General features: G+C 39.8%; 1 protein-coding gene across 1 annotated transcript in view; it reads left to right on the top strand.

Annotated features, from left to right (window-relative positions):
* LOC137296353 (elongin-B-like) overlaps positions 1–17247 on the top strand; it is a 55993-nt gene extending 38746 nt beyond the window's left edge. The window contains exons 3-4 of the mRNA XM_067828138.1: positions 13747–13849; positions 16470–17247. Coding sequence (XP_067684239.1) covers positions 13747–13849; positions 16470–16585 — 219 coding nt within the window. The 3' untranslated portion in view covers positions 16586–17247. The remainder of the gene's footprint in view (positions 1–13746; positions 13850–16469) is intronic.
* The last annotated feature ends 2802 nt before the right edge of the window (positions 17248–20049 follow it).

Genomic DNA, 20049 nt, shown 5'->3' on the forward strand with positions numbered 1-20049 from the left:
GATTGTTCCATTTCTACAGCAACACTGTAGGAGACTTCCATTTCTACAGCAGCAGCGTAGGAGAAGGTTTGATGACAACGGAAGGTTTTTACTCTGACACCACAGTGAAACACAATGCGTAAGACTTATAAGAGAATTTGTTGTTCAGCTTGTAGCCAATGGAGTGATTGAACAAGAGGCCTGATATGTTCTGCACAGCAGTATCGTGAACTCGTGAGACAAGAGATAGTGTAAGAGCAGCAGCTCAGTTTGTAGTGAGGTATTGCCTGATATTTCCAATGTTCCTGAGAGAGGTGAAGGAGTCCTGCACAGTTTGAGATATGTTATCAACAAGTGACAAATTGGCATCTATGATGACATAAAGGTTTCTGACTTTCTCAGAGAAACTGATAGAGGATCCATGAGTCTGGAAAGATCTGACGTCACTCTGACTTCTGTGCTTGACTTTCCCAACAAAAATACACTCAGTTTTAGGACTGTTGGGTTTTAACTTACTGCTGAACATCCATCGCGTCACCTCGTCCCAAAGCTGACCAAAATCTTTGAGAGCAGTAGTAGATTGTACAGGGTCTGGAGGGAAAAATGTGTACACCTGAGAATCGTCAGCATATATGTGGCAGATGAGCAGATGATAGTAGATGAGAAGACATAGCAGATATTCTTATCACTAGCAGCAGTGTTATCCATCTTCTTCGCCTACAAATGTGGAAGCATGTACGCCTGCACGCAGGTACCCTTCGCAGGATTTTTTCATCAAGGATCAATCTCCACTCAGACATAGGAGGTCTTCACCAACCGTGCATAGGGATTAGCGTTTTTTGAGGATTCGCTCTGGATGTAAGATGCACTGAGGAATGTACGCTTAGATAATACACATAAGGAGCTATGGTTGGAGGATACATGAACAGATTCACATTTAGATTTAGGATTCGCACACAGAGTTTTCGTGAAGGGACGTAAATTATCATTATACACTACCACGCAGGGAATTAGAAAATCAGGCTGCATTCAACAGTCACCCATGCTTGCACGCATGATCTCTTGGATGAAGAGGAGGATCTGCATGAACATTCCCTTTTGCAAAGATCATCGCCATCAGTCATCTCAACTATTAGAAGTCTGGAGGGCGACAGGAACGCAGGTTCCATGAATGTACAGGCCTATAGCTCCAGGAATGTGTAAACACCAGCTAAGCGTTCTTGAATGCTTCCAGTATTCCTTGTCAAGTTTCGACCCACATCATAGAACTTTTCCTTGACGGGTTCATGAAGCAAGTTACAATGTAGATGTTGGCTGAGTAGGATCCTCATCACACAGACAGTTATAAATGCAACATTTGTACATGGCAGACTGATTACATGAAGTTTTCCTGCATAACAAGATGGTGTCAACTTTGCAAATATCACAGCTACATACAGATCCTCTTCATTTCGATCCTTCATGCACAGGTATACGCGAGATCAATAGGAAAGTTTGGCAGTCATCACCAGCCAAAGATTAGACTAACAGTCTTAGATGTATAGTTGTTGCGGCGAGGATATCAAATCTAAAGTAACCTTTTTGTGTATTACATCATAATTTGGTTAATCAAGGGGATTTTATGGTGCTTCATTGAGACTGGTTTCTACAGTCAGCCAGTAACAATGTTAGGGAAATGTGGGAGTTGCATCACATTATCAGAATATGATGACAACCACATTATCTTCAATAAAGATTAAAAAGTAGAAGAACATGGACAGAGCACTGCAAGAGACACAGTCTGATAACACTGATACTATGTTGTGAAGGTTTTTGCATGTTACAGACAAGGACGGATGTTGGCCAAGAAATCAATGATCGCACAAAATTCCACAATGATCTTTTGACTGCAACACCGGTGCCATCACTTTTTGGAATCTGATTGGTCCATTAGAGACAACGCCCTGCGCAGAACTCAGTCACAGTTCACGTACATCAGGAAGGGATCTGCAGAGGTAAACAGTTCTGTCAACATGGAAAAGGCTTTATTTACAGTCCACATGGCAGTGTACATTCTTCCTCTGTCTTCATCAAATGTTATGTAATTGGGACTTGCAGCAACAACCATCAGACGGTTTAGGCTCTCGGCAGCCAGTCTGCTATAAGGAGATTTTGCATTGATAGCATTACATCATGGATCATAGGTGATTTGAAGTCGGAGACTGATGCATCATCACTGCGGAGCACCTTTAGAATTCTCCACCACAATTTCTCGTGAGGACGTTCTCAGCCGTATGTCACGTCAGTGAGACAGACAACCAGTTTGTGAGAACCCGTCGGACGCGAACCCGCGACCTTCGGATTGTTAGCTCGACAGCTAACCGACTGAACTACGTCCCACATTGTTTGACAATGTGCAAATTTAGCTAGTCATTCCTGTGACGTAACGGAAATGAACGGAAAGAGTAGAATTGCTTGCGGACAACTATGAAGCTGCGGGTAGACTTGGTGTCTCGTGCTTTCAATCTACTGATGCTTGCCAAATGGCCCCGATATCATTTGGCACTATCATGCTATTCCGTAATCTACAAGATACCATGTTGTGTGGAATGAGCTGATATGGTTCGAACTGAAAACAGGTTGTTGGCGTCAGGCGTCGATTTCACGGTGCATGCATGAATGATGTGCTTGTATAAAAATCATTGTGTGCTTTCGTGACAGAAAAGTGTTGTAGGGGACACAGTAAGGATAATGTGGATCGCGCTAAGGAATGAGTGAGACATGGGCATGTCTGGTGATGGTACGAGGGTGAGTTAGACTTCGAATTCCCATTTTTGAAAATATGTAGATCTAGAGGTGAAAGTTGCTGGAGGCCGATTTCCATCAGCCCAAAATTTCTACATTAAAACATTTCATCATTTATTTAACTTTTGACGTTTCTTGGTCTCCAGTTTTTTTTGTGAACAAAGTATTAAAAATGGAAAAGGAAAACAACTTGTACTTATGCATCTACCTACTATATTGGATTAGGTCCCTTACCCTAACTCTAAACCCTAACCCCAACCCTACTAACCCTAACCCTAAACCCTTGAAATAATTCTAATAAATAGAATATGTTGACCGAACCGGCACGAAAATGGCTGACGTGTCCAGTGTAATGCATTCTTACAGCTTCGAAAAATTATTACGAATAAACTACTTTTCAGTGTAATGGTGCCAATTACTGAATGACAAAGATATATATGTATACTAGTTTACATTTATAATTCATTTGAACCAAATAGTTACGTTTGCAACCAAAATATAAAATATATTTAGATTATTTACTTTCACCAAAACTGCAGATAATAAAATATGGCAAAATGTGACCAATGTAAGTCATTCTTACTAAATTTAAAAAGTACAAAATATATAAATGCACAAAATATAGCGCCTCAGCACCTCTTAATACAAAGAAATATGAGCATATTGGTCAAAAAAGAAAGAAAAAAATTAAACTAGTGCTCGCGAAAAATTGCGCATCCGCCGGTGAGGAACTGGAAACTCGCAACATCATTGGGTGTCTGTAATGGCATGGATGGTAGAGATGAAACATCAGTGAATGGAGCATTATGAACAAAATCACCTGCATGTTGCCAAGATGTAACAACATCCTCCTCACAGACACACTCCGTCGTGTGCCAGGATGGTACTACCACAGGAATGTGACTGTTTACATGAGTAATCAGACGCCATTAAAACTTTGAGATTGGCATTGTCTACTAGAACTGCTGACCTCAGCTCAGGATATGACTGACAGCAGGGGGTTACAATTGCATTCGCTTCAATGGTCATTGAATATACACCTGACCAGCACAAACTTGATACAGTTAAGACAATCTGAAACCATATCTCCAGGTGCAAGGAACATTCTCCCAGACCCTCTCTCTAGTCAGAGTCAACCATCTTCAACAGAATGGATGCACCAAGAAGCATTTCAGCTCATCACTCAGATGACAGGATCTCCACTCATAGAGCTTTTTGCAACTCAGTTCAACAGTCAGATTTAAAAGGTTTGTTTCTCCAGTCCTGGATGTTCAAGATTGGACAGCAGATGGGCCCTCAGCATCTCATGGGAAGGCCTGGACACATGTGTTCCCACCGCCGGTATTACTACCTCAAGTACTGGCCATAATCAGACAGACAATACACTACAAAATGGTTGATATATTGCAGTGACAAAAGGTTTTAGAGATACCCTTTTGATTCAGCAAAAAACAACACAGGCATGTCTAAAATATTCCATGATGTATTGAGGAGACAATGAGCAAGTTACTATGAATCACAATACAGATTTATATAGTAGTACACTTAGTCACAAGTCTAAGGTAATGGGTCACAAATATAGTCTGGTTCATAATTATTGAGAATTTTTCTTCTTACTTTGAGCTATCCTAACACCTCAACTGATTCACTGATACTTAAAACTAAGTAATGGTATAAGGGAGGTAACTCATCTTGGCCTACTGAGTGTAGTACAATTAGAGTTACCTCCCCTGAATTTGTAGCAGACGTCATTTTCCTCAGCACTGTCAACAATGTCTGCTGAAGGTAAAAGAAGGTTGATTTTTGAGTTGTGTAATCAAGGAATTGATGATGTAAATACATTGGCAGAGAGAACAGGAACTCCTCTTTCTGCTGTGTATAGGATTAGGAAGAATTTTAAAGAGGGAAAGGATTTGGGGCACCAGAAAGGAGCAGGGAGACCCAGAAAATTGGACTTCTCAGATCGCGTCTGGCTGGGAATTTTAGCGTCTAAAAAGCAAAGGGCAAGCATCTCCAACATCAGGTATGAAATGATAGAAAGGGGATCAACAGTTGTATCAAAATCTACAGTTAGAAGACATTTGATTGATCTTGGATGGGAGAAAAAGACTGGAATTCTTTCTCCTCTCATGAAACAAGAACATACAGACAGGCGTGTTGAGTGGTGTTTGGCACATGAACACTTTGACTGGGAAAATGTGATTTTTACTGATGAAAGCTCAATATGGGTATATCCCAATAATGTGAAAATATGGACAAAGTCTGCGTCAGCACCGTTGTATCGACGACCTAAATACAGCCCAAAGTTTCATGTATGGGGAGGGATATCCTTATTAGGAACGACCCCGCTGTGTGTGTTTGAGGGAAATCTGACAAGTCAACGCTACACTAACATATTAGATAATTTTCCCCTTCCAAGTGCACATGTGTTTTATGGAAATGACTGGATTTTGCAGCAAGATAATGATCCTAAACACACCGCAAAACATGCCAAGCAGTGGTTTCAGGAGAAAAATGTGACTGCATTACCATTTCCTGCATATAGTCCTGACTTAAATCCCATTGAGAACATTTGGGGGATGATGAAGGAATGTGTGAATCAAAAGGGGTTGACAAAAATTGAAGACATGAAGAGAGAAGTGGTCCGATACTGGGACAGCATAACTCACGAGACACTAACCTCTCTGATAGGAAGTATGCCTACCCGTCTTAGACTGTGCCGTGAAGCTCAAGGAGACTTGATAAAATATTAAATTGTTACCTACACAACATGAAAAGGTCAGTTCACTTTCACAATACATTCAATTTTATCTGATTTGTTCTCGTTTAATAATATGAAATGCTTTAGCTATTCTCAATAAGTTTGAACCATACTGTATCAAACATTAACTCACTAGAATCTTGGCATTTTTTGCAGTTAGATCAGATATAAACTGAGGCTTGTTTCCACAATGAGCAGTCAGGCACGGAGTGTCAGTCTTGAATGTAATGTTGATACGTTGATAGGCAGAGGCACACAACTCCAGTAATTTCAAGTGTAAGTCCATGTGTGTGCCTCAACACAACAACCAGGTTTTATACATATTGACATAGTACCGGGTACATTCGAGCAATGCATGGCTGTTGCCATTTAGTGAGAACATCCACAAACAGGAAGTAAACAATAGATTGCAAAGGACAGATAATTTGCGCTATCAAGAAGGACTGCCGCTAAAAATACTGTTGCCATTGAACATATATGATATGAAAAGTGACCCACAATTCACACAAGAAAACTTTAAACATTGTGACCCAGTGATAACTATCACTTAATCAATGATAATACAAATTACAGAAAACACATTCTCGCAACACAACTGCCCTTGGATTGCGCCTTACTGGCCAGCAAGAATGTGGTTTCCCGTACTCATTCAAGAACTCAGCAATACAACAAGGAAACTACCAGCACAGTCAAATCTGTACATCTCCACACCAAACAAGCGCACAAGGATTTACTGCGTCTAAAATATCTGATCCTCAAGTGGCAGATTACTTATGTCATTGTCATCAAAGAAGACGATTGAAAAGGATTGACACTTTCAACTTATTTAGCTGCGCTTAGGACAGTAATCTCTATGAAATCAGGCACGAAGTTAACTAAAGTACTGGAATTACTAGTGTTACTTCACTCATTCATGTTAGAGGATCAACCGACATAAAATCAACCACCTGTCTTGAGATCTCAATGTTTTTTTCACAACACCTCACTAGTGCTGAATACAAAGCATTGGATAGATCACCGTTTGAATATTTGACACAGAAAATACTATTGCCCTACTTGCCCCAATACTAATACTTGCACTAGCCATGGCAGCCCAGCTAGCGATGAGCCTCCACTCCAGTCCCTGGGGTACAGAGCATGAGTCAGCTCAACATTCAGCATCTGCTGGACCTTCATGAACTGCGTCTGCAACACTGCAAACTTCAGAGAGTCTACTTCAAATGCAGACATCCACGGCATATACACTCAACATGTCGGATGCATCATCTGCGAATCAACAGGTGCTTCATGCTCTGCAGCCACTTTATGCAACAATTTACCACTTAAGTGATGGACATTCTGAAACATTGATTTGAAGAGGACAGGAATCATTAGTCATCAGCTACAACGGTAGCCCTGTGTGACAGCAGCTGGTATAGTTCTGTCAGATGAAGAGGGTACATTGTGTCAACAATTTCTTTCATGAAGATCAGCAGCAGCAGCTGTATTATCTCAATGTAGTCTGGATGATGCACGGTTTGTTGACTCGGCGAGAGAGCACACACATATCCCGCTACCGCCACAAGGATTCGCCGACTGCATCCCCTGATCGCCACATATGTCATTGTTCCCCATCTTCGTCTGATGTGGAGTTCACGTGGAAACACTCATGAAATAAAGGCCACTCAAGGGATGCATGCAGACACAAAGATCACTCCGACATTCAGCGCAAGGATGAAGTTCATCGAACCCATTCAGATCATTTGCAAAGACATTCGTGGAAAGATAGAGATTACTCTGTCGGATGGGGATACACGTCACCGGCCTGCATCACATTAGGAAAAAGAAGCTGTCTTCTCCGACTCAGAGGTTACGTCTTAGATTACGAATGGGCTTGACTTCACTTAAAGGAGAATACTAATGTAAGACTATTTTTTGATACATGGAAAAACGCATCCTGAAGATTTCTCAAAAAGTTTGTAAAATTGCTATGAAAATGTGAAAAACGACCTCGGATTTCCGCTTATTATGGAAACACCCGACAGTTAATGAGCAGAGGCAGTATCATGTGATTTGACATCAAATGTGGCTATTGTCGGTATTTTCCTCTTTGGTTATCTTTGACAGTGACCATAGATTCTGAAGCTTTAATATGTATTCCCGACGTCATGTTTTACCTGGAAGTTAGACCGTATCAATACCAGTGTTCACGAATACTGTCTGACCCTCTGACAAATCCAATTCTAATGGTCAGATAGAAGTCTACAACCAACCAGTCGTGGTGTCTGACTGTATATTTCACTATGATTTTGACTAAAGTAGTCACATGCCCCATTTGTTTGCTGTTAATAAATTTTACACTTGTCCATAATTTCAGTGCTGATCGTAAGAAATGTTACATGTGAGATTCTTGAGAGGCACTGAAATGTGTGTGTAATTTTTATTCTGTGGGTCCTGTGAATTTTCAGTTGGTCAGACAGACTTCTGAAACTTACAGGACCCAATGTCCTGTTACTTTGATGTCACTATATGACTGCAATATTTCCGATGTGACGTTAAATTGTAACTCACACACTCACTGAAACACCATTCATGAACACTGCAATACCAGCTGATTTTCCATCGTGCAGGAGAAACTTCCAGTGAAGATGAAGAAGCATCATCAATTGAAATGGAGGCACATATTTGATTTGATTCAATTCAATTTATTTATTCGGTAGTTTGGCCATGTGACCCAAAGTGCAATTGATTGTGATGACACTTGACATGAAGAACATATGTACACCTTCATGAAAAGGAAAACACATGTTTCATGAAAATTGTGATAGAAGTTATGGTTTGGGTATTTTTTATACCAAGGACAGACATACTTTTGAAAATGATACTATGTAATCATGTAATGCGGGGGGATATAGTCGATGCCTCGTCTGTCCATCCGTCCGTCCCCCGTCCGTCAGTAATCATTTTTTTTCCGGAGCACAACTCAGAAACCGTTCAATATTTTTAGACCAAACTTGATAGATATAGTAATCTCAGCCTATGGTTGTGCCTCTTGTTATGTACATATTTTTTTTTGTTTTTCCATGGAACATTTTGGTGTTAGCCTTATGGTGGGGTGGGCTTCGTTTTGCTATATACAGGTTTTTGTGATTTATTATTTTCTCGGTTTCCATTGAAATCTTTTTGACTTAATCTCAAAATGGAGGGATGGGCTTCGTTTCCGGAGCAGAACTCAGAAACCATCTAATGTTTTTCTGCAAAACTTGGTAGATATATGAATCTGAACCTATAGTGGTGCCTTTTGGTATTTACAGGTTTTGGTGATTTATTATTTTCTCGGTTTCCATGGAAACGTTTCGGACCTAGTCTTAAAAGTGAGAGGTATGTTTCGTTTCCAGAGCAGAACTCAAAAACCGTTCAATATTTTTCTGCAAAACTTGGCAGATATATCAGTCAGAAGCTGAAGTGGTGCCTTTTTTTATGTACAAGATCTTGTGATGTATTATTTTCTTGGTTTCCATGGAAACGTTTCGGACCTAGTCTCAAAAGTGAGAAAAGTGTTTCATTTCCGGAGCAGAGCTCAAAAACTTCTTAATACCTGTTAGTAAAACTTCCTAGATATGTGTGGCAGACTCCAAAGTTGTGCCTTTTGGTTTTTAAAGGTTTTTGTGATTTATTATTTTCTTGCTTTCCATGGAAACATTTTGGACTTAGTCTCAAGATGGAATTGTGGGCTTCATTCCCGCAGCACAACTTAAAAACCATTTCATATCTTTCAACAGATCCTGGCAGATATATGAGACAGATCTTGAAATTGTGACTTTGCTGGTTACAGATATATGGCATTTATAATTATCATGAATTCCATGGAAACAATTCAAACTTAGTCTACAAAACCAATGAGTAACTCTCAGATTATTTGTCCTTTCAAACATGTGGGGGCCGGGGGGATATGTCATCTTCTCATGACTCTTGTTACACTGTTGGTATTTTTTCACATCTTACAATCCATGCAATAGGACAATAGGAACCATTTTATTCTTACGTTCATTGGAATTCATTTTGCTGTTCCAAATCGTCTTGTAAAATACTTGGCGTATGAGGTGTTTGTTTATGATAACATTCGAAGCAATAAGTGCTTTTCATGTTTGATGGGTAAAGTTGATTGAATCTCATTCTGATAAAGAAGAAATTGTTTATTACACTGTGTCAAACTCTGATAAAGAGTCCAGCCTCTTTAGGCATATGAGACACAATAACACATGGATAAAAACCATGATGATATTAAAATGGCACACCTATAGTCAACACACATAGTGTAACAACCATCAGACAGTGGCACAAACAACCATCAAGCACACTCAGTTACGGATATGAACATAATACTTTATTGCATAACACCCCTCCATTCCTTCAACAGACCCCTTACACAAATATAATACATAAATATTGGTATTACACACACATACGAGCGCACGCACGCACGCACGCACACACACACATTGACCCCATCCACACCCTTGCCCGTCAATCTCACCATACCAAAACAGTCTGTTTAAACAGATGAATTACATAAACAATAGTATTACAGGTCAAACACACACAAATGTTTTCATTATACTTTAATATAGTCTTAAGTGTGACTGTACTGAGTGCAGTCTAATGCCAACTGGTCTTAAAAGTAAGCGTTCCTGACTTTGAATGAACTTGTCTAAATCTGTCTTTATACTTGAAAAACGGATGAAATGGTGACTCGTTTCATTGTTCGATGATTCCATGCATCCCCAGGAAACTGAATAAGTCATTGTACCATTTGTAAAACTGTCAGAAACAACACAACTTGTATTACTGGAGCGCTTGGTCTTTAGACACTTGTCACATTTGACGTCCTTCAGCAACCCATGCTTGCCATAAAAAGGTGGCTATGCTTGTCATAAGAGGCGACTAACGGGATCGGGTGGTCAGACAAGCTGACTTGGTTGACACATGTCATCGGTTCCCAATTGCGCAGATCGATGCTCATGTTGTTGATCACTGGATTGTCTGGTCCAGACTCGATTATTTACAGATCATCGCCATATAGCTGGAATATTGCTAAATGAGACGTAAAACTAAACTCACTCACTCACATTTGACGTCATGAGCGGAAAGGTCATGTGACTTCCAGCGGAATATGCATAATGACCGAAGCTGAGATAACAAACTGTTTTCACGATGAAGACGTAAATATGCATAATTTGCTAATGAAACGTTGGGTGTATGTTTCTGAGGACCTTATCTTTCACACAGGAATTTATTGAAATTCGCTCATATTCTCCATCAAAGGAGTCTAATGACGCCCCCACCTACGAGATATTCAATGACGACATCGACACCTTGACGTTTTCTAATACTGCACTGGTATCTTTGATACCTGACAAGTTATCAACGTCCTTCCATACTATGACCAAGTATCAGCAGCAACACATCCCGTCCTTCAGCAGTAGACATTCCTTTACATTATGTGAAAGCATTTTTGAAAGCACCCAATGTTGATGATGACTAGAAACTCATCAGTGAGGCCCGCAACCATTCCTACAAGGTGGAAGATAAGTGGCTGGCTGAACTAGATAAAACCACCCAACACATCTTCGGACTCGCCTGCTCCATGGCTATGAACAAGGTTCTCATCTCAAGGCTCAGCAACCCCGTGAGAGACTGAAGAAAAAAGGATCATTCTCTCTGCCCTCATCACTCAGAAGAAAGGTCAGCACGTCATCTCGGAGCAGCTGGCCTGTCTGTATGTGGGGCTGAATCTGCTACGTCCACAAGACTTGTTATCGGCATCATGTTGGGGTCACAGCTGTACTAAACTGCTGCTTCAGGCTCCCTGTTCTGCACCTACTGTATTCGATGGCAGAATCAAGGACGTCAATGCATCAGTTACGCACTTCTCCAGGGAAGTGATGATGTTCAAGTCCATCGACACTCTTCATATTGTCATTTTCAGTGTTACTCCAATGACTTGGAAGTTCTCTGGGGTATAGAGAGAAGTACAACACTCATTGCAACAATGAGGAGGGAAACACTGAAGATCAGGTTCAGATCACCTGGAGTCTTCCACCCCCAGTCATTCCTGTACAACTGTCACAAGTAGGTGGACGTCTTCAACACTCATGCATATCAACCACCTGGAGATGAAAGCTGTAGTCAGCGCAGTATGACACTGATCAACAGCACTGAAGAACAAACTACTGGTGGTCCACATCAACAACTCCACAGTAGCATTCCAAATAAACAAGCAAGGATCGACATGATCTAACACACTACAACTAACCTTTTGACATAAAGCATGCACATCCCAGATGCACGCAACGTCATCGCCAACACTCTATTACGTCCTCTACAACCATCCCCGACTGAATGGATGTTACATTCAGAGCCATTTCAACTCATTGCTGGATCCATTCGCATGGCTTTAGATCCAAGTTACACGTATGGATCGTATCAAAGCCTGCTTGGAACATCAAGGATATTCTGCTAGGGCAGCGAAGGCGGTCACCTTAGCTCTACTCACACCCGTTATAACAAAAAATGGATGTGATTTGAGACATATGCCAAGCAGGAAGGCTTCACAGCAACAAAACCCACACATCCTCAAGTAGCAGATTACCTATGTTACCTACAACATACTAGGGGACTGAACTACATTATCAACTTATTTGGCCGCACTCAGCTCTGTTATCACCACGAAAACTGTGATCAAACTGACTAAAGTACCTGAATTGCTCACCCCACTACGCTCATTCAAGCTGGAAGACCCACAATGCAGGTTTAAGGCACCAGCTTGGGACTTGAATGTTGTATTCCGACGTCTCACCAGTGATACCTACGAGCCACTAGATTGGATATCCTTTGAAAACCCTGTTTCTACTCATCCAAGCAACGGCAGCCCTGATAGCAGAAATATATGCTCTGTACTTCAATTGTACGCAATTTGACTCCAAACATCATGAGATTGTACATCTAGGACTGAAGAATTTATCACCAAAACTCAACTACCTGGACAACTGGGCAGACAATTCCACATCCTGGCATTATCTACAGTCCACGGGACACATGATACACAGGATTTATCATTATGCCCTGTCTACAAAGCAGCAGGACTTGAGCCTCCAATCCACAGAAAATAAGAGTCTTGGCATCTACACTCTCTCTACATGGAAATTACTCGCTTACAATGAAAATGGAGGTCTGTCTTGGTAATTCAAACACGGTATTTGTTAACCTCTACCTACAAGACATAGCCATGGAGGGCATATCAAGCATTCACTAGTTAGGGCAACTTTTTGTAGCACAACAACTAACAGTTCCACAAAGGCACTGAGTTGCACTCACCCTTTCATCATGTTCCTTGCAGGGACCAAGATGGTCCGTTGAGTATAATTGTTGAGAGTCCATGCATACGTCTTGAACAAGCTAGCATGAATGATAATGACCCTGTACTCATAATGGAAATACTTGTACATGTGAAAGGTCACAACTTGTCTTGATCCGCAAATATTGAAGTAAAGATGCGTTAGATACTAGTTGATATATATATATTCACGCGATCAAGTCAGAAGTCTGAGTGGATGTGGTCCCCCCAATTCATGGATGAATATTGGAAGAACAATACTGAACAACCACTGTTATTGTTCCTGAAGAGAGGAAGTACTGAACTTAATTATATGGCAGCCAACAGAATCCAACGTAGTCTGACCCTCTGTCGATTCCGCCAGATTCTGTGAGCACAATAAGCATGAGTCAGGATAAGAAAAAATATGTAATTTTGTAAAATTGATAGTTTATACTTATCCTGGCTCATGGTGTCAAGCCCTCCGAATTGCCCCATGCAGGCACTTTGGATTCACAGTAATTTTCATGTCAGACTTATGTAATTACGGACAGAGTGACAAGCATGGTTGGTCGTGTTACCAATTTGGCGTGAAAACAGGGATTCTTCATGTGGGTGAATGTGATTGTACATCCACTTCAAAAGAAGGGATTTCAAGTGATCCACTATCTTCACATAGAGGGAGTAGATAAGCATAATAAGCATGAGCCAGGATACATGTAAAATATCTATATATTTTTTTCAGAAAATTACATAATGCGGCCTAAAGCAACATTTACTCGCATAACTGGGAAAGCCAACAAATGGTTTCTCCCTCTAACACATAAACACATTTTAACTATATGTCATTCATCTTGTGTGTTCTCAGCCCCTCACGGATGATCACAAGACACTTGGAGACTATGGCTTCACAGGAGCAACTGCTCGAGCTCAAGCCCCAGCTACTTTAGGTTTGGCATTCAGACAAGATGGTGGGTGTGGATGTACAATTTTGCATATTACATCTGTTTGCCCAACAAGAATATCTATTCACCACAAAATGATTGATAATGGATGCCATTACTTGTCTATCAGTTATCTAACATAAGAAACATAGACACAAAGTAAACCCCATAGCACTTTTCTCAAGTACCTGATATGCTTTTTAAACTCAATCCAGTCCAAGTGTGTTTAGGTCAAAGTTTTTACATTTTGAGTCTGGTAATTTGAACACTTGGCTGTCAGAAGTTCTTGTAAGAGAGACTTAGTTTTGTGTTTGTTTAATTTTGAGCCCATCAACTGCAATTGGTTTTCACACACCCCCAGGGATAAAATGTTTGTGACTTAATACATGGTGTATGTCCTCTGTGCAAGAGAATTTTTGTGGCATGGGATCATAAAGTCAAGGTCACTCAGTACGAACTCCACATCAACAAACTTATTGCAGGGGATAACTTGAGTATAAGCGATAGGTAACTTGATGTATCTTAGTATTTGTGAACTCAAAGGCAGCATGTCAGTTACATCACTTTTTGTTGACATGTAGGCCAACAGCAGTCTATGAAAGATTTTCATGTTTTATTCATGTGTCTTGCAAAGAGATTGCCTTATACATGTAACCCTTGAAATATCATTTAGATAGATACAGAAGCAGACAAGTTAGTTCTGTTGTTGCACAGTAAGATTACAAACAGTTTTCATTCAATAGTTCCTATGGTTTCAAAACTTCTGTTACTGATCGCCTCTGGTTAGTATTTTGTCTGTCATTATCCCCCACAGCGTGTTTTGCAGGGGGTATTAAAATGCACCCCGTCCGTCCGTGCACTATATCTTTTCCGGAGCAGAACACTAAAACCGTTCAATATTTGTTCACCAAACTTCAATGTTAATCTTGAAAAGTTTGAAGCATGAGTACCGGATCGTACACTTCAGCCAACCTGTGTGAATCAAACGATTGGAATCTCGCATCTTGCTGTTTTTTCCTGTGGGTATTGTTATCCTCCCAATATGTAATGCAGGGGGACATAGTTGATGCCTCATCTGACTGTCCGTAAGGATTTTGTTTCCGGAGCACTACTCAAAAACTATTCAATATTTTTAGACCAAATTGGTAGAAAGAATAAACGGAACCTATGGTTGTGCCTTTTTCAATTTACAGATTGTTTGGCATTTTATCATCCCCTGGCTTGTAATGTCTGTCTGTCCATCTGTAATTATTTTGTTTCCGGAGCATAACTCAGAAACCTTCAATATCTTTAGACCAAAATTGATAGATATGATAATTTGAACCTGTGGTTGTGCCTTTTGCTATTTACAGACTTTTGGTAGTTATATGTTTTTTGTTTTTCCGTGGAACATGTTAGTCTTAGTCTGTTAATGGGGTGGGCTTCGTTTCTGGAGCATAACTCAAAAAACATTCAATATTTTTCTGCAAAACTTCGTAAATATATTAGTCAGAACCTAAAGTGGTGCATTTTGTTATTTACAGGTTTTTGACTAACGGGATTGGGTGGTCAGACTCGCTGACTTTGTTGACACATGTCATCGGTTCCCAATTGCGCAGATCGATGCGCATGTTGTTGATCACTGGATTGTCTGGTCCAAACTCGATTATCTACAGACCACAGCCATATAGCTGGAATATTGCCGAGTGTGACATGAAACTAAACTCACTCACTCAAAATGGAGGGATGGGCTTCGTTTCCAGAGCATAACTCAAAAACTGTTCAATATGTTTCAGGAGAACTTGGTCGATATATCAGTCAGAAACTAAAGTGGTTCCTTTTGGTATTTACAGGTTTTTGTGATTTATCATTTGCTGGATTTCTATGGGAACATTTCAAACTTGGTCTCAAAGTGGAGCGATAGGCTTCGTTTCTGGAGCACAACTCGAAAACTTCATAATATATTTCAGTAGATCTTGGCAGATATTTGAGACAGATCTTGAAGTGGTGCTTTTTGCTGTTTACAGATATATGGCATTAATATTTTTCATGATTTCCACAGAATTAATTCGAACTTAATCTAAATGTCAGATGATTTGTCCTTTCAGAGATGTGGGGGCCAGGGGGATATGTCATCTTCTGATGATTCTTGTTTTCTGATGGGCTAAAAACTGCTGTTTCGTAGTGATGATTGGTAGTTTTCACATTCGTAATGTATGGCTATGGGTGGGTGGAGGGTGCCACCCATTTTGTTGAGTGGAGGGGGGTAGGAACATCAATTTTGTATCAGTTGTTTAGTACATATCATTGTCTAAATATAATGTGGGTTGGGGGTAACAAATCTCTGTGTGTGCATGCGTGCGTTCATGTGTGTTTCTGTTTGTTTGTTTTGGGGTGGTGGTGGGTAGTCATAATATAATATTATTAAAAGCAGCATTAAATGAAAGTCACTCACTCTTGCTTTACAGCTGAAAATATTTCTGATTTCGCTTGGTACCAAGTCGCTTGTTCACTATAAACAACAAAATGTCCATTACTTAAATTTCCTGACACTCAATAATTTTGACATGGTCTGGAAAATGCAGTGGTTGCTTGCTCTCAGAAAAGTATTGTATCTCTGCTAATTCTCATGGACCTGTCTTGTTGATTATTTATTCTAATGTTTCAGATGGAGAGTGGGAATCACTTGAGATATCATCATATTCCAGCCCTCCAGAGCTGCCTGATGTCATGAAGCCCCAAGATTCCTCTTCCTCACATGCCCAAGAACAATCAGCATCTTAGACTAGTTTCTCATTCATAATTCACTTCTTACCATCTTGGAACTTCTCACCACTAAAATAGCCCCTTTTGTGTATTGCTGCACCAAAACTGCAGATAATGATAATCCCAACAGTAAAGAATAAACAGTTCAATCTTAGTAAAAGTGTGACAGTAACAAGCAGACTATTGTTTAAGCATGAGCTGCACATCAAAGATGTATTGTTTTGTTACTCAAGTTCATCTTGAATCACAAATTATATTTTACTGGAAAACATCAGTAGATATTTTAATTTGTTAACTGTAACTGCCTTTTCATTCTGTAGCACATATCAGCTGAACTGTGTTGATCAGCTGATATTAATTTTTGCATTTTGATTTGTCATCTGAAGAGAGAGAAGGGTAATTTCTTATGTTCTGTGATGATATCCTATTTCATATAAGGCCATTGACTTGAAGTGATTGTTACCTCATTTAAAAGCATAAATGAGACCAGTTAATACTTCTGTGACATAAAATTCAGCAGCATCAGACTCCCAGGAAAACTGTATCAATGAATTTGGACTGTTATACATTTAAAAAGTTGCAGAAACTACTGTAATTTATTGAGATTAATGAACTGAACAAAAATTATTAGTAGGTCTTTTTGTAAGGAATAAATCTAATAAAATATGTGTAAATAGGAACTCATGGTTTGTTGTTTTTCAGGGCATCTGCCTGCCTGTATTACCAATTTCCACCACACCATAGATCCATACTCATGCTGATGATGAAGAAGATGATAGATAAGCTTGTGTAGCCTATCTGGTGACAGGGACTGTATTACTGGCACAAAAACAGAGCTAGTTTCATTCTTCATCACACATATAATATGACCAGACATTATTGTGAATTTTAAGCATATATTTAATTGTATTTCTAGAATAAACAACCTTGACCAGCTATCAATTGCTTGGTTTCATTCAAGAGAGACAGCTATGTTAATCTGTTTTCGTTAGTTTGTGAAGAGTGATCCTCTTTGTTTACTTGCTACCAGCGATCCTCAGTATGAATGATTTAGAGAAGAGGAAGTTGATTTTAGAGTATTATTACAAGGACATCAGATCAGCCAAGTGATTTCAAGTAGAACAGACATCCCTTTGTCCACTGTTTATCAAGTTATGTTCTGCTAATATTCACATTTATTATGTAAGTAATGAGTGAAAAAAAACTTTTTTAAAAATGCAATCTTTAAATTTTCAATAATTTCTGGTCATACTATAATGTTCCACATTACAGCCAGCGGCTCGTTCCACCATGCTTTCTTCACTCAGTGATTCTTGTTTTTTACACCAACTTTAACCAGACCTATTATACTTTGAATTGTGTCTGTCCTTTACTGTTCGACGAACTGGCAAAACCTACATCATTATTTCCGAGTGATTTTAGACCCGTGTTCAGTATAGATCTGTAATGAGTGCCTTCTAGCACCCTACTGTGACTTGTCATAAATTCAGCTGGGGTATGGTCTGCGTTGTGTCTGGTCAAAAGTCTGTTGGGATGTGTTCACTGTCTTGTATATTCAGAGGTAAAAAAAAACAGTGAATGGTCTGGTGCACTATGTGGGTCTACTCCAGCAGGGGCACAGGCACGATTCAATGGATTGGCTTGCTGAACGCTAAAGTTGGAACATATCTTCGTATGAGATATGGCAGTAGTCCACAACATCATAACTCGGAGTGGATAGTTATGTAAAATCATTTACACTGTTGTTCTTCCATTCAGAATGTACATGTTCGTACTGATAAGAATCACCACGTATAGCACGGTATCTGTGTTCTGAATCATCAGTCACTTCCCTCTCTGGAACTTTATCAATGCCTGCTATGAACGGCTGGAAGTGGGTAAACTTACACAGGCCCCCCTAAGTAATTGAAGGAATTACAGCAAATTTGAAGGAATTGCATCTCAAATGTAAACAAACGCAGCCCACTCGCGAAACAATTGCAGCGATATCGGTAGTTTAGCGGTAATAACAGAAACACATCGGCCCTATCGGAAGCAATGTCGGTAATTCGGTAATACTGGAAACACGCTCGGCCATCTTCGGAGATTTTTCGGTCGCGAGCGGAAACTCGCGCAGCAAAACATGGCGTCGTTGGAAGAAAACACCCGTCTCGGTGAGTTGTGTTTTTAGTTCCTACTATTACATTTTTATACTTATCCATCTTTGACCACCCGTGTTGAATGCGTTTAGGTATGAGGTGTTGTTGGGGCAATAGCTTATGTTTTTAGGAAAAGATTGTCACTGCGGAACAGTGTCATAAGTCACGCCCCTGGAGATTGTTTACATCTGAACATCGAAGTAGTGCCGATGATTACGAACATCATGAACGTGCGCCATGAAGACGTTTATGAGCCATAATTTGTCTTTCTATGAAGTGCAATTGACAAATTTAAACACATTTTACAAAAAATGATGTTATATCTAGCGCACGTTCGTAATCATCGGCATTGCTTCCGATAGGGCCGATGTGTTTCTGTTATTACCACTAAACTACCGATATCGCTGCAATTGTTTCGCGAGTGGACTGCGTTTGTTTACATTTGAGATGCAATTCCTTCAAATTTGCTGTAATTCCTTCAATTACTTAGGGGGGCCTGTTATAGATCCATTAAACAACCAACGTCAACTTCTTCCACGTAACCACAATTTAGGAGATAATCTGTCTCTCTACTACTAGATTTTCTGTCATGTTGTTCCACAACATAGGTGCGAGCCTGAGAGAAAAGAGAAGTGGAGAAGCACATCTTCACACCAAAACAAAGGACAGAAGCTGAGCAGGATTCTGGACTCGTTAACCGGCGGCCAGGTATTGGTTTAGGATTGTGTATCGTTCGTGAAACAATATTAAAATATGTTTGTTCTTGTTTTTCCCACATCCTCAGGTACTGCAAGTAAAAGTCAAATAGTATGGTAACATTACAGAACTGCCATTTCAAGGAGGTCGAAGACGTAATGGATAGCAATAGCGCATTACAATAGAGCGCTAATTACATGTTTCGTTAAACATTTTATATCGTTTTGTTTATAAACATAAGGGCAGAACAACAATTGGTTATTATTAAACCGTTATTAAAAACAACGTGACGTGTAATCATATTCAGGCTCCACTCCATTACAAACATTGCGAAAACATATTTAATAGAAGTCATATTTAATAGTAGCAACCATCAGAGAAGGAGAGGTTCGAAAATGTGATTTGTTGATTGTCCCTAAGGCAAAAGAGAATCCGTAAAAATAATAAAACAGAAAATATCAGCATCGCACTCGAAAACCTTCCATACACTCACGACTCCACAGTTTGCTTGAATCAACAAAATGCTCAAATTTTAATGAAGATTAGAATACGTGAGCACACATTAATCAGTTATAATTACGAAACTTGTTATTTCAGATTCATGAAGTTTTTTAATTTCTACCTGAATGTCGCACTTTCTTTTGCATA

This window comes from Haliotis asinina, chromosome 1 (assembly GCF_037392515.1).
Source record: "Haliotis asinina isolate JCU_RB_2024 chromosome 1, JCU_Hal_asi_v2, whole genome shotgun sequence".
NCBI lineage: Eukaryota > Metazoa > Mollusca > Gastropoda > Lepetellida > Haliotidae > Haliotis > Haliotis asinina.